The following is a 16429-nucleotide window of genomic DNA, read 5'->3' as shown; positions in this document are numbered from 1 at the left end:
ATGTAATTTATTGATTTATGTATTCACATTATTACATTACATAGATTGTGAGTTGAGATGTTGGGATAGGAATTAAAAGGCCCAATGACTGGTAACTGAAATCCTCGCGCTGTCTTACGTGAAATATTTGTCGTCTTTCTCCTAATTCTTGTATTGTCACATTTCTTAATTGTATTTGACTATTTGGTAAATTAATAATCATTTTTAGTGTCTCAAATTTGAACTTAAAATGTTTTTTCATTACTTGCTATAGAACACTTGTCCTTCTCCAACTCGCTAATTGATGATTCCTGCTTTATTCTCAACTCCAGTTCAGTAAATTTGGTATTGCCAATATACATACGTGATTAATGATTTATATGCGTATGATATTTAATGCATTTTCTATATAAATTTAAAGATTAAACAGCTGTTTCCGTACGTACCGACACTGGATATATTTTGAGAATTATGGAGGAATACTTGTACGTTTTGGCATCAGTGATTAAACGCTGATAGAGTATTAGGTATTTGGAGACCATATGCCTCTTTCGAAAATCTGCATAGTGCAAGATATGTATAGGAAAGTAAATTCTAAGATTTCTTGGTGTTAACATTGTCCGTTTAATTCCTTGAATTTGCCATTAAATTAAATGATTGACTAGCTCGTAGGATTGAGGAAAAGGGCGAGATACTAGTTTCTTTTCTCTTTATTTATTATTATTATTTTTTGTTAAGAATTTAGATATTTCATTAAAAATAGAAATAGTTTAGGAATACAACCAAAGACTATAAACCTATGCAATTGGGTCCCATGCATGGCAAGAAAAATAAAAACATAGAAAAATAATTTGGAAAACCACAAATTTTAGTCTATTAACTAAGCAACAAAGCGAACGGGGTCAAATGAAGAGATAGTACTTCTAACACCGATCGAAGCTTTTCATTGTATCTAGAAGCTAGAGCGAACGACGACTCTGATGACTCCGGTGAGGTGGGCTAGTTTTTATTACGACTCTATCTTTATCCCCTTTCCTAAGCTTAATTATGGTGTTTATAAAAATACTATGTCCCATAACCTGATCCCCATTGTCATATCTAAGTTCGCCTTTGGAGTTTGAATTCAAATCGTATAAAGATGAAAGGAAAAAAAATACAGATAACAAAAATGATATTATAAAGAGACGTAGTCATCCAAAAAAAAAAACAAAACCAATAATTATAGTAAACTAATGTGTTTTTCAATGTATTTTCTATTATTGTCGAAAATGTTTTTTAGGTTCTATAACGTTATGGTATGACTTTGTTAAATTTCTATCTTGTAAAATATCTTTAAATCCAAAATAGCAAAATTTTCCAAGACATGGAAACCAAAAAACATTAAAAAAAAAAAGAGATTTCAAAAAGAAAACACCAAAAATAGGGAGAGGTTAAAAACTTCAAAAGTCTTAACTCACCAAATATGGACGAAAGGAGTAGCGAGATGATAGGAGACCCCAAAGAAGATGAGAAAAACATTTGTCTAAGAAAACCCTATAAAAACGCCTTCAAACATTTCCACAACTCGAAATTCAAACCCCAAAGCATAATTATATAACAATAAACAATTAGTAGTACCCCACCAAAACACATAAAAATCTAAAATTGTTATCCGAACCAGAAATTGTTTATTGTTATGCGAGGGGTTAAACTCTTGGCCGCGTGCCTCTACCTGGCCGCAGCCGCAACATTGGTGGTCCGAGCAGAAGACCCTTACTTCCATCACGTGTGGAACGTGACCTACGGAACCGTGTCTCCTCTCGGCGTTCCACAACAAGTCATACTCATCAACGGCCAATTCCCTGGTCCCAACATCAACTCAACCTCCAACAACAACATCATCATTAATGTCTTCAATAACCTCGACGAACCTTTCCTCCTCACATGGTAATAACATTAGTTTCAATTTATATGCATGTTTTTCAATAGAAAATTATTTACCCAAGAGTCTGCTCATTCTCAGATGTTTTATAATTTATATTTTCCTTTTTTTTGCGTTTTAGGAATGGGATCCAACACAGGAAGAACTGTTGGCAAGATGGGACTCCAGGGACCATGTGTCCAATCATGCCCGGTACCAACTACACTTACCATTTCCAGCCTAAGGATCAGATCGGAAGCTATTTCTACTACCCGAGCACCGCATTGCACCGTTCCGCTGGTGGATTCGGTGGACTCCGTGTGAACAGCCGTCTTCTCATCCCGGTTCCTTACGCTGACCCAGAAGATGACTACACCGTCTTGATCGGTGACTGGTACACTAAGAGCCACACTCAGCTGAAGAAATTCCTTGATGGTGGTCGTACTCTTGGCCGTCCAGATGGTATTCTCATCAACGGAAAGTCCGGGAAAGGCGATGGATCCGATGCGCCCCTCTTTACCTTGAAACCTGGAAAGACCTATAGGGTTAGGATCTGTAACGTGGGTTTGAAGACATCTCTCAACTTTAGGATTCAGAACCACAAGTTGAAGCTCGTTGAGATGGAAGGATCCCACGTTCTCCAGAACGATTATGACTCTCTCGACGTTCATGTCGGTCAGTGTTACGGAACCATCCTTACCGCTGACCAAGAAGCTAAAGATTACTACATGGTTGCATCCTCTAGGTTCTTGAAGTCGGTTATTACCACAACTGGTCTTCTCCGCTACGAGGGAGGAAAAGGCCCCGCCTCTTCGCAGCTACCCGCTGGTCCAGTCGGCTGGGCTTGGTCCTTGAACCAGTTCCGATCTTTCAGGTGGAACTTGACCGCCAGTGCAGCCAGGCCTAACCCTCAGGGATCTTACCACTACGGAAAGATCAACATCACACGTACCATCAAGCTTGTGAACACTCAAGGCAAGGTCGATGGAAAGCTCAGGTACGCGTTGAACGGAGTCTCGCACACTGACCCCGAAACTCCATTGAAGCTCGCCGAGTACTTTGGAATTGCCGACAAGGTTTTCAAGTACGACACCATCACCGATAACCCAACCCCAGAACAAATCAAGACCATCAAGATCGAGCCAAATGTTCTTAACATCACTCACCGCACCTTCATTGAGGTGGTGTTTGAGAACCACGAGAAGAGTGTTCAGTCTTGGCACTTGGACGGTTACTCCTTCTTTGCCGTCGCGTAAGTGAAATAAACAAACAATCAATTTTTATGTCTATACATTTCTTTCATAACAAGTAACCAAATACTTTCTTTTACATCAAGTAACCCTTCATTTTAACCTAATTTTCAAATTTACTTTGTTTCAAAGTGTCGAGCCAGGGACTTGGACCCCAGAGAAGAGAAAGAACTACAACCTCCTGGACGCAGTGAGCAGACACACAGTCCAAGTCTACCCAAAATGTTGGGCAGCAATCTTGCTCACATTCGACAACTGTGGAATGTGGAACATTCGATCTGAAAACACCGAGAGACGTTACTTAGGACAGCAGCTTTACGCGAGTGTCTTGTCGCCAGAGAAATCACTGAGAGATGAATACAACATGCCTGAGACAAGCCTCCAATGTGGTCTAGTCAAGGGCACACCTAAGCCTAACCCTTACGCTGGAGCTTAAGTTAAATTTTACCGAGAAAAGCAATACGTTTTAATGCAACAAAAGACTTTGGATTCTTCTGTTGATACAATCGGTTGAGAGACGTTTGGCCAACGGATTAATTTTTCTGGTTTTTTGGGTCTTTTCTTCTTAATTATTTTTATTTAATGAAATTGATTTTTTAAAGTATATGGTTTATTCGTATATACATGACATTGGAATGTATGTATGCCTATCCCTCAAGTAATTTTTTTTTCTTCTTTTATAAAGACGCATTAATTTTCTCTTTTTGTTTTGGTTTTGTTCTTCACTTTTTTGTAACGCGTATATGTAATCTATCCATATTCTTCAACGAAATAAGCAGAGAGATCTTATTTGTCTGACAATATGACATAAAGTTTTTGTTCCTTAATCGCCAAACTTGAGACCTAAACAAGATTCTAATAAGAACTCCTAAGTAACGTCTCTCGGTGTTTTCAGATCGAGAGATCAACTCTAAGATTCTCTATATAACAGCTTCAAATCTATCTATAGAGTTCAATATCAAATAAAAGAAGCAATGTACGTAGAAAAACTTTCAGTATGTATTGTGAATCATCATCACATATAACATGGCTCAGAAAATAATAACAAAATGGAACGAAGATACAAAAACTATACCAAGGAAGTAATTCTCTATAGCCTAGAACGGTCGAACCGTGTGTGGTAAGTAAAACCCTTCAGTGTCGATGTCTATCATTCCATTTTTCCACATCTAAAGATTTGGATTGGCTGTACTGTTATTATATACACTGATTCACTAACAACAAAAATCGGAAGAAAATAATAATATCAAATGTTCTTGATCTTCCTGAATTCTACAATCTCTCATCTTCTTAAGGCTCTTTATCTCGTGATTCTTCGACCAACGGCGTTTCCTTGAGCGAAAACTCATCCAGACTATCGTTCTCTGTATCCACCTGAACGAGCTCTTTGAACATTGCCATGACTTGAATCATAGTTGGTCTTTTAAAAGGCCGATCATCCAAACACTGAGACGCAATCTTCAAGTAATGAAGTAACTCAACATCGCCAGATTTGTCTGTTACTAGCTCGGGGTCAAGAATCTCAGCTCCTCTCTTCTCCCTGTAGAGTTGTTTAGCCCATCCCACAAGGTTGTTGTCTTCACCAAACTCCTCTGGATCGATCGGTTTCTTGCCTGAGAGGAGCTCGAGAAGTATAACTCCATAGCTGTACACATCTCCTTTTGCGGTGCACCGGAAACTCTGGTAATACTCTGGTGGAACATACCCCGGAGTACCTGCGAGTGTACTCACGCTTAAGTGAGTATCCAGAGCGCTCACCAACCTTGCCATACCAAAATCTGAGACACGGGCTACGAAGTCTTGGTCTAGAAGAACGTTGCTTGACTTCATATCCCTATGTATAATATGAGGAATGCAGCTATGATGCAGGAAAGCTAGCCCACGCGCAGCTCCTATTGCAATTTTCTTCCTCGCAGACCAATCAAGAAAGATTCCTCCCTTCTTGGTCTTTTCGTGTAAAACGGTCTCTAAGCTTCCGTATTTCATGTAGTCGTAGACAAGAAGTCTCTCTTCGCCGATCTTACAGTATCCAAGTAGCGGTACCAAGTTTCGATGTTTGATTTTTCCAATGGTTTCCATCTCCGCCATGAACTCTCTGTCGCCTTGTCCCGTGACTTGAATCAGCTTCTTGATCGCAACAACAGATCCATCAGCGAATTGAGCCTTGTAGACATCTCCAAACCCGCCTGAACCGATCATACTATCAGCACTAAACCCATTCGTGGCTTCTAAAAGGTGTGCGAAAGTAAGTTTTCGCAATGGCTTCTCAAAGGTTGCTACATTGATGCTCAACGGTTCAGGAACGCTAGAAAGCTTCCAACTGCTGCTACCAGAGGTTGGAAGGCTCTCAATGTATTTCTCTCTCTGCTTTTCCTTCTTTTGAACCTTCCTTACTCTGTAAAGCGCCATAATAAGCATCACAATACACATGAAAGAAAACACAATCCCTGTGATCACCCAAGTCGCAATACCCCGTTTCTTAGGGTGAGTATGGGATCCCGTGGGACGAACACCAGAGCTGCAAGGTAGCAGAGGAACCCCGCAGAGGCCAGAGTTGTTGGCGTATTTTGTGACTGGGAACGTTGTAAGTTGGCCTCCGAATGGGATTGGTCCGGTTAGATTGTTGTTAGAGACATCTAAGTCACTAAGAAAAGAGAGCCCTCCAAGTGATCCAGGAAGGAATCCTTGGAGTTCATTGTGAGATAGATCAAGCACCCCGATTGCTTTCAATCCCCCGAAGCTATCAGGTATGGTTCCGGTCAACAGGTTATGTCCCAGATTCAAGACCTGAAGGTACCCCATATAACCATAACCCAAAGGAATAGAGCCTGAAACCGCATTGTAAGATAGGTCCAAGTAAATCATACTCCCGTTCGCCGTGAACGTGTACATGGTCATGCCTGAGTATATCCTAGTCCTGGGACATGAATGAACCATCGGAAAATGCTCTAACCGTTCTGCACGAATGCCTTCAAACTCAACCAAACCGCCTGCACCTCTACAATCAGTCCCACCTTCGTTTCTCACAAACGAAAACTGTTTACCAGAGACGCTACCAGGCATTACCCGTCCAGCCTGACTTGCAAGTTCAGCTGGGAGATTCCCAGTTAGATTGTTGCTGTTAAGATCAAGCCAGATAAGGCTTTTGCATTTTCCAAGCTCATGTGGAACGTTACCAGTCAAAGAATTGTTCCCGAGTTGCAGTATCGCTAGTTTCTCGAGATTACCGATAGCTACCGGGATCTCCCCCGTAAGCAAGTTACTAGAAAGGGAGATCCAAAGCATGTTGGTGCATTTGGAGATTGATTCTGGTATAGAACCGGTTAAGAGATTGTTGTTTAGGATTAACGTTTCCAAGTTTCCTCCATCAACACAAATGTCGTTAGGGATTCCACCAGTGAGATTGTTCGCCCACATAACCAAGTCTGAGAGCTTCGGCAATGTCCATATCTCTTTTGGAATCGGACCAGTGAGAGCGTTGAAGCTAAGATCTATCGTCTTCAAGCTTTTGCATGTACCAAGCTCCACAGGAACAGTTCCTGAGAGGTAATTGTTGGCAATAAGTAACTTCTCCAGAACCGAAGAGCTTTGAAGAGAGCAGAAGCCAGATGGTATTACTTTGCCAGTGAACTCGTTTGAGCTCAGATCAAGAACTCGGAGGTTACTACAGTTGGTAAGCGAAATCGGAACAGAGCCTGAGATGTTGTTGAAGGGCAAGTAAAGATGAGAGATTCTTGGGAGTTTACTCACCACGGTGGTTACAAAATCGCCAGCGAGCTTGTTGTTTCCCAAATTCAGGTTTTGTAACGAGCCACAAGAGGTGAATGTTTGTGGAAGCTGACCAGTGAGACTGTTTCCGGAGAGATCGAGAACCTCTAGAGTTGGGCAAAGCAGAGAAAGCTCGGGTGGAATCTCACCGGTGTAAAGGTTGTGTGCGAGGGAGAGCTGCTTCAGGTTCTGGAAACTTCCCCAATATCGATCTCCGGGGATTTTCCCGGCGAGGCTGTTCCGAGATAGGTTTAGCGTTTCAAGGAGCTTACAATTCGACAAACTAATCGGGAATTTGTGGCCGGAGATGTTGTTCTGTGATATACTGAACACGGTGAGGTTCCCACAGGGTCCGAAACTGAGACGAGAGAAGTCGCCGGAGAAATTGTTTGCGGCTAAATCGAGGTGTTTCAGAGACGCCGGGAGACTCGATATGAAATTCACCGGAATCTCATCGGAAAAGAGATTGTTGGAGAAATCAACAGTGGTGAGTCTCGTCGACGACGGAGAAGTCTTCAATTTCCCGGCGAGTTTGTTATGCGAGACGTTAACAGAGACCAGATCCAAACATGTGGAGAAAACGTAATCAACGATCGAAGAAGAGTCCGTAATCAAGTTTGAAGATAAATCCAAAACCTCGAGAGAACATCCTGAAGAAGAAGAAACAGAGGAGTCACCAGAGGAGAACTCGTTTCCTTGCAAATAAAGATTCCGGAGATTGGACAACGCCGTGAGATTATTGAGATTTAGGGTTCCGGTAAGACCACTGTTTCGTAGATCGAGACCAGTGACTAAACCATCGGTAGAGCAAGAGACGCCTCGCCAAGAACATGGGTCATGATGATGACCCGACCCGTAATTCCAATTACCCAGAAAGTTATTAGGATCCGACTTAACGGAGATTTGTTTAAACGCCGTTAGCAGAGCAGCTTCTTCGCTAACGTCGGCTCTGAGTAGCCGTCTACCACGAGCGTCCACTATTAGAAACAATAATACGAGCCAGCAGAGGACCAAGAACTGCCATTGTTGCTTCATATTATTATTCTAGCACACCAAGTGTTCGATCAAATTACTTCGATGAGAAAACCCTATCCTCCATTAACCCACCTGAATCCTTCTTTCACCGCAACACTGAAATCCAAAGTGAAAAAACTAAGATTAGGTTTTTTTCCGTAAAGCAGTTGGCAAAATCAAAGACTTTTTTTTAAAGGAAGGAGAAGAAGAAGATGAACATACATGTATATGTGCTTAGAGATTTGTGAAGAAACAACAAAAAAAAAAGCAGAATCAAAGGCTGACAGATACGGACAAAAAGAGAAAGGAGGAAGTACAGAGAGACAGAGCAGAGAGAGAGTTTTAGTTCTCCAAGTGGAGAAGACAACGGAGATGGTCTTTCGACACTGTTGTCTCCCAAAGTACGATGTTGCAGAGATGGTCGGATCCGAAACACACACACAAAAAAAATATGTTGAATTCAACCATAAAAAAAAAAAGGGGCAGTGGTTTTGAAGATTCCACAGCTTTTAGATACACATAAAGGAAGCGTGTTTAGTACGACCACTACATAAAAACGAATTTTCCCGGAAGTAAAAAAGAAAGAAAGAAGAGAGTGCTTTTTTTTTTTTTTAATTTGCTTGACAATATATATGAAAAACTGAGAAATTCTCGTGACAGGTTTAGATAGAATTGAAGAAGAAGTGAATGAATCTTCTTTGTCTTATTTTTCCTCTTTGCTAGAAAAAAATGTAAAAGCGAAAGAGAAGAAAAAATTGGCAAAGAGGAGAAGAAGAAAAAAGCTAAAGAAGACAAAACAAAGAGACTAATCTTACGTGAAAAGAGGATATGCATCATCATTATTATTACAGAATAAAGACTAATCTTTTCTCCACTAATTATTTAATCTCACATTCCCACCTAATAGTAGTAGTATTCGTGCAATTAAAATATTATAGTTGCAATCGATCAAAACTCCACGTCAATTGGTTTTTCGTTTGATCAGTTTTTTTACAGGTTAATTAGGGAGAGAAAGAATCTTTATAAATCTAACGAAAGTTCTGTTTTCTGTGGTGGACTTTTAGATTTGTGTGCTTTTTTCAAGTGGTCTCATGTTAATAGTGTCAATGAAATCTAACGCTGTATTTGTGCAACATGTAAAATTAGAATTTGTTCCATGGATGTTATGTATAGTTCGGTTTTCGCATTTTTTTTTAATTATTCAGATCTCTTTGGAACTAAACCTCTTTTTTTTTTAAAATGAAGGCACCACATATATCAATTGCAATGATGACGTATATGATTCAAAATCAGGTATACCAGAAAGCATCAACACATGCGTGAGCTTCGAATTTTACAAGTTACCGCAACTAATAGTTTCGCTAATTAATACTTCTTCTATTTCACAAAGATTGATGTTTAGGGATATTTTTTTTGTCCAACAAAAATTGATATTTTATAAATTTCAAGAAGTAATCATTAAAAATATTTAAAATTTTAAATTATTATTAGTTAAAAATTAAATAATATCTCTTTAGTCAAAGAAAAAAACATATTTAAATTCATTAATCATTATTTTTTTAAAATATGTAAAAGATTCTAAACATCTATCTTTTTAGGGACATAAATTCCTTATGATTTATTTGGGTCTATTGAAGCAAAATCATATCCTCATGTTACATTAATAGCTGCATTACTCACTCGGCACGAACGTCTCTCGCTTCCATAAACAATAATTACCTTATAGACATAATTCCCCACCACCATTCTCGTATTGTTCTACGCGTGTATGTAACTTTATAACCCTACACGCACGAAGCACTAGTTTCGTGATATAAAAAACAAACATGGTTCTTGTCTATAACACTATAAGAAAACATGTTCTTTGCGACGGAAATCTGCGACGGATAAATGCCTTTATAAATTTGCGATAAATTTGCGGGTTATTTGCTACGAAAACGAGGATGTTCGATTCATTTGCGAGAAAACAGCTGTCCCTCACAAATCTATCGCATACTTGCGACGAATTAGCGAGTAATATAATTTGTAACAAATTTGCGAGAAAGAAGCAAGGGATTTGTGAGGTCTTTATGGGTTTAGGGTTCAGGGTTTAGGGTTTAGGGTTTGAGCTTAGGGTTTGAGTTTAGGTTTAATTCTGAAGTGAAGTTCCCAGTAAAAACATCAAGAGACAAAAAAATATTTGAGATGAATCAACATGTTTAAAGAAAACACATATATAAGATATATATATATACATATATATATATGTAAATCAAGATGTGGTTTACTTTCATTATGAACATATGACCAAGTGTTAAAGTGTTTTGATCAACGTTTGCAATGTAGAGTCCATAGTCCAGTAATCACCAACTATATGAACAATGAAATTTCCAAAACATTTCCAAAACATGAAATTAATGGAGATTGTATCATTGAGAAAATAAAGTTGATGCAAAAAAATATATACACTTGCGAGGGATGTGCGGTGGATGTGCGAGGATTCCCCTAGCTAATCCCTCGCAAATTGCAAGGGATTTGCGATTAACTCTAGCTAATCCCTTGCTAAATCCTCACGGTTCCCTCACAATTTGATCTTTTACATGCAAATTAAAGAAGAGCATTACTAACCAATATTGCATCAAGAGACAAGAAACTTTGGAGATTAATTTCCAAAGCATATGAAAATATGAACTTAGCAAACTAATAACATGAACTTAGCATATATACTAATAATATGAACCTACTATAATTTCATCTACACATAGCAAACTATTTGTATATACATCTAATAGTTTCCATTATATAGTATCTTCACATATAACGAAAATTTAAATTTCAAATATAGTGTAAATGGATCATTTTTATTTCTTTAGCTTTTGATTGTCTAACATTTTAATGAGGATAATGTTGGTATATAAAATGTATTTGATTATAAGAGTGTGAGGGATTTGCGACGGATTTCTTATTGGGCCTTGCAGATCCATCGCAAATTTATTGGTCTTGCAGATCCGTCGCAAATTGCGAGGGATGTGCGATTACTTCACGCTAATCCCTCGCAAAATTGGAGAATTTTAATTGGTCAGTTTGTCGGTTGTTGCGACTAGTTTGCGAGGGTTCGTAGTTAATCTCTCGCAATGTCTGCGAGGTATTTACGAGGCTACAAATATTTATATATACAAACGAGCAGGTTTGAGCAAAGCTCAAACTCATTCTCAGAAACCCTAGCCGCTCTTCTTCATTCTCTCAAACTCTCTATTCTTCATCGTCTTCTCCGGAAAACCCTAACCCTAGTCTCCTTTGTCTTCTCTGTCTTCTCCGGCAAACCCTAAGCCTCCATCAAATCCCTAATCGGCTCTTCTTCCTCTTCTCCGACAAACCCTAATCGGATCCGTAAAACCCTAATCGGATCCGTTAAATCCTAATTGGCTCTTCTCCTTCAAGGTATTAACTCTAATCTCTCTTCGTCTTTGTTTCTATCTTCCTCGTCAAACACTAATCTCTTTCTTCTTCGTCTTCTCCGTCAAAACCGAACCCTAAACCCGCTTTGTCTTCTCCGTCTTCGCCGCTCTTCTCCATCAAGGTATTAGCCCTAATCTATCTTTGTTTTTCTATTGCAGATGTTTCTATTTCAATTGTTTATAATCTCTCTTAGATCTGATTTATTTTGATTTTGATTTTCTTATAGATGTTCAATGGCAACGATTACACAAGGTTCCTGTCTGATCAAGGTGTACCCACTCCCACAGGTTCTAACCATACACGGACTCCCGCCGGTTCTAATACTCGCCGTTCAAACTCGCAACCACTACATCAGACGCAATCTTATCATACTCCTTCTCCTTCACCCTCTAATGGGAATCTTGGATCTGGGGAGCATCAAGAGGTGTCTCCACCCGCTCATTCGTCTTCTACAGGAGCTTCTACACGTCTCAACAATCTTACCCTCAAAGAGTTACTCGATATTCCTGGGCGTGGAGGTTTACCGAAGCTAGACCCGCGTCGACCTCGAGGAACTCGCTGGTAAGAAAGTTGCATGATCCTTGTGTAATCGTTGAATAGGAATCATAGTTGCATGTTGAATAGGAATCATAGTTGTAATTGAATCCGAATCATAGTTGTAATTATTGCATGAATCCGAATCCAAATAGTAACAGTTGTAATTGTTGAATCCGAATCATAGTTGCCTGAACCTTGTGTAATCCGAATCATACAAGTATCATTTAAGCTTGTCTTCATAGTTGCATCTTGAATCCAAATCATTCAAGTATCATTCACTCCTTTCATGTTGTAATTTGTTTGAAGGTTTGACCAAGATTACTCTGTTGCCGCTACTGTACGAAGCATCTTTGAAAGAGATTTCAAAGAGCCTCATGCCAATTGGACACAGACGCCGACTAAAGTGGTAGAGCGTTGGTATGAATCTTTTGCGGTAAGTCTAATCTGTCTTGCAATCACACAATATGTTTTGTTTGTCATTTTTAAATATATACTAATTTACTCTCTTTTTTTGGAAGCAACTATACAATTGGGACCGGTCCATCAATGATAGAGTTAGGAAAGAGTTTGAAGACAAGCTTAAGGATAGGATGTGTGATCAAGTGTCTAGGTGGAAGTTAAAGTGGAAACTCAAAGGTGATGAGGCAAAGCCACGGTGGATTGATCCTCAGGTATGGAGTGGTCTTGTTAAATATTGGCTTGATCCCAAATCAGAAGTCAAGAGTACCAACAGCCGGAATGCTCGATATCATGATCCTGATGGCACCGACATATATAAGCACTGCTCAGGCCATACCTCTTTTAAAGCCCGTGCTCGAAAACATGTAAGTGTTTAATCATCTCTCTTTTTCTCCTTTTCATCTCTCTTTTTCATATTGACTAATCATCTCTCTGTTTCTCTTTTTCAGTCTGAGCTAACTGGTGAGTTAACTCCTGATTTTGTACGCATCCTAGAAGAGACTCATCGAAAGCCTGATGGGTCTTTTACGGATGGAAAGTCGGAGTCTCTGTTCAATGAGGTGTCATCGAAGATCCAAGAGTTGGAATCTGAGCTTTGTACAGGGGAGAATGGAGAGAGCACTGCTTCTGGTGGGGTGCCAATTCATATCAAAAACAAAATTTACACATCGGTAAGTTGTCTGTTTTATATACTTTGAATGTCTTTGTTTTTGTTTGAGTTTTGTGTTTGTCTTTCTTTGAAGTTCATTGATGTTTTGTTGTTTTGTTGGTAGGTTGCTCCAAAGAAGAAAAACAGGATCTATGGGGTTGGTTCTTTGCAGTTTGATGCATCCTCTAGCAGTAGTGCTCCACTACCGTCGTCTTCTCCGGCTAATGATCCGGTAGACAATTTAAGTTTAATTTCAGTTGGAATTTTTTTTTATTTTTTTATTAAGAATTTTTATTTTATTCACAGTTGTGAACTGAAATTAAAATTTCATTTAATTTCAATTTAATCTCAATTCTATTCCCAATTCAAATTTAATTTAATTACAATTCAATTCTATTACCAATTTCAATTAAAATTTAATTTCAATCAAATTTGCGATGAATTCAGTTTCTCGCAAATTGCTTCAGAGTTGCGAGTCAATATGTTTCTCGCAAATTGCTTCAGAGTTGCGAGTGAATTGGTTTCTCGCAAATTGCTAGTGATTTGCGAAGAAATATATACTCGCAAATTGCAAGGCATTTGCGAGAGACAAAAGTTCCTTGTAAAATTTGCGAGAGATTTACGATATTTGCAATTTGCGAGGGATCGTAGTATCTCGCAAATCCCTTGCGACTGTTAATTTACGAAGGATTTGCGCAAATCTCGTGTTTTCTTGTAATGTAACTTCTTGTATCAGAATTATACGCCCCACCCCCACTGGTACTGTTTGTGCTTTATGGCCTCACCCCTAAAGTATAACACAACTGTCAAACTTTATAATTGGTTGGACAAATGAATAATCGGATCCATAGTTTCATCAATGTCCAACTTTTACCAAATTTTGGTTAATATCTACTCTCTGTACGTTTTATATAAAATACATGCTTGAAACGTAATTAGTGTCCTGACCAAAATAAATAAAACAACTGTAACTGTATTCAACGATTGACATGATATTATCACCTCAAATTAATGTTGACCAATTATGCATGCAAGAGACGTGACAGCAACTTAATTTTGGTAGGTACGAGATTAAGTTAGAATTATGTATTATCAATGAGCCGGACCTGTTAAAACTTTAAATTATCCTTGTTTAACTTTTGAAACCTCAACATACATAATCGAAGTTTTATAAAACTACCAACTATTCGTACTTAGAAATTATTTATTACTTTAAAAGATTAATTAATTACGTGCCTTTAGTTATTGAAAACTTGGATGTCGTTGATTTGTTTATATGCAATGGTGTATCGTGCTTGCGCTGCTCGTGCATATAATGAATAAATTTGCACTGCTCGAGTAGTTGCGCAGAACAAATCAAAAGAACTTTAATTTAGAAAAATCAATTCAAACTTATCTGTTTCGTTCCTATCTAACTCTCACCTAAAACACAATTATAGGTTAGTTAGTCTAAGCTGAAACTATTAATTAAGTAAATAAGAGAACCCTAGCTGGATAGACAAATATTATAGTTTAAAGTTTTAAAAACCCGTGCCATATATTACGGAGTAAATTTTAACAGGCTTCATTAATTAATTATTTCATATATATTAAATTCTGAAAAAATATACTAATAAACAAAACATCAGGTTGAAAAATCCGTGACATTAGCATATACTGTACTGTTACAAATAAATTTTAGGGAAAGTGACCAAAATGATCTCGAATACCTCCTTTCACGCATTTGCATATTCTATAATTTTTTTTAATGTTCGTTGGTGTGTAGGATGTCTTTTGTAAATTTGGTAGATGTTAAAAGGGTCCAAAACCTTTATAATAATACTAAATAGCGAGGGTCCGGAGAGGATGGATTATTTAACAACTCTGATAAGTTTATAAAGTACTACATTGAGGGGGGTTTGTGAAAAATAATACGAAGAGTGCGGTCGGGGGGCGGGGCCGTAGGCTCGCTTCTTTTTGTCAGTTTCTTCGGCCGCACGAGCGCACATCCTCTGACCCCCAAAGATCCTCTCGTGTCCATTTTGTATGATTTCATTTTTTTATATATATACATTTAGAGTTTTATTATGGGTTTTGTGCCAAAAAAACCCTCCAAATAATTTTCTTTTGCAAAACAACTCTCTACATCCAATAAATGCAAGTCAATACCATAATCTTTAAAGTCACCCGCAACATAACTCTCCTTTGTATCGATGACGTGGCAGCCGTTTATTTCGTTAAAAAACATCACGGTTGTAAAAACGATACCATTTTGCTTCGGTTTAAAACAACACGAAATTTAAAAATCATGTTGTTTTATAGACAAAAACGACATTCCCCTTCACCTTTTAATAAAACTTAATTTGGGGGAAAAAATCAAAATTAGGGTTCATCCTTTAATTTGGGGGAAAAAGGAGAGATGGTTTCGTGAGATGTATGAGGGTTCATCGTTGTAGAAGTTAATCATGATTTAATGGTGAAAGATAGTTTGAGGATACAACATAACAAAAAGACTTACGTGAATGGATTTTACACATTGGACACACCAACATATTCAGAGAATAACCATTCTGGGATCTGTGCAAGGACGCTATCAAAGCACCGAACCCGTCTCGTGGAGAACACGAACCAGATCATAATCCGGGTTTCTTGTAGACCAACTATCCTTTGATTGGAGGATATGGGTTTCTCAGGCAACGACATTGAAGTGGGATTCAGATTGGGTTTGGGTCTAGGAGTCGGAATTGGAGCTTAAGAAGAGCTAAACCGGTTAGGAGGAAGAGTTAAACCTGGTCGAGGTGCAAAGGAAGAAGAAGATCCGAGAACTCTACCTTGGCCTTTGAATTTCCTAGAGGAAGATTTTTTCATGAATCCCTTTAGCCTATCTTTCACCATTAAATCATGATTAACTTCTACAACGATGAACCCTCATACATCTCACGAAACCATCTCTCCTTTTTCCCCCAAATTAAAGGATGAACCCTAATTTTGATTTTTTCCCCCAAATTAAGTTTTATTAAAAGGTGAAGGGGAATGTCGTTTTTGTCTATAAAACAACATGATTTTTAAATTTCGTGTTGTTTTAAACCGAAGCAGAACGATGTCGTTTTCACAGCCGTGATGTTTTTTAACGAAATAAACGGCTGCCACGTCATCGATACAAAGGAAGGTTATATTACGGTTGATTTTAAAGATTATGGTATTGACCTGCATTTATTTGATGTAAAGGGTTGTGTTGCAAAAAAAAATTACTTGGAGGGTTTTTTTTGCACAAAATCCTCCAAGTAATTTTTTAGTCACATGCATGCATCGAATAAATGCACAAAACCCTTTTATTTTAGACCAATATACATAAAAACACTTTGGTCCAAATTGTATAAAGATTTTTTATTTTTTTTCACATATACTTTGTGTAGACATATATATATAATTTTTTTTTTTTTTTGAACAAAAACA

At 38.2% G+C, this 16429-nt stretch overlaps 2 protein-coding genes across 3 annotated transcripts in view; one reads left to right on the top strand and one right to left on the bottom strand.

The window, feature by feature from the left end:
- LOC104765114 (L-ascorbate oxidase homolog) overlaps positions 1–3924 on the top strand; it is a 10299-nt gene extending 6375 nt beyond the window's left edge. The window contains exons 1-3 of one of the 2 annotated variants that reach the window (XM_010488789.2): positions 1561–1905; positions 2022–3131; positions 3262–3924. In XM_010488789.2, coding sequence (XP_010487091.1) covers positions 1655–1905; positions 2022–3131; positions 3262–3565 — 1665 coding nt within the window. In that variant the 5' untranslated portion in view covers positions 1561–1654 and the 3' untranslated portion in view covers positions 3566–3924. Of the gene's footprint in view, positions 1–1560; positions 1906–2021; positions 3132–3261 lie in introns of those variants that run through there. The other variant, XM_010488790.1, reaches the window with a different exon arrangement.
- LOC104765113 (receptor-like protein kinase BRI1-like 3) lies at positions 4147–8676 on the bottom strand. The gene is made up of 2 exons (XM_010488788.2): positions 8134–8676; positions 4147–8028 (listed from the first exon to the last, which is right to left on the bottom strand). Exon 2 carries the CDS (start codon positions 7930–7932, stop codon positions 4420–4422), a length of 3513 nt encoding a protein of 1170 aa, XP_010487090.1. The 5' UTR covers positions 7933–8028; positions 8134–8676; the 3' UTR covers positions 4147–4419.

This window comes from Camelina sativa, chromosome 19 (genome assembly GCF_000633955.1).
Source record: "Camelina sativa cultivar DH55 chromosome 19, Cs, whole genome shotgun sequence".
NCBI lineage: Eukaryota > Viridiplantae > Streptophyta > Magnoliopsida > Brassicales > Brassicaceae > Camelina > Camelina sativa.
This window is presented reverse-complemented; position numbering and strand designations above follow the sequence as displayed.

Bases quoted from the DNA above. Each gene is read 5' to 3' on its own strand.
- LOC104765113 (XM_010488788.2), bottom strand. From the start codon at position 7,932: ATGAAGCAACAATGGCAGTTCTTGGTCCTCTGCTGGCTCGTATTATTG.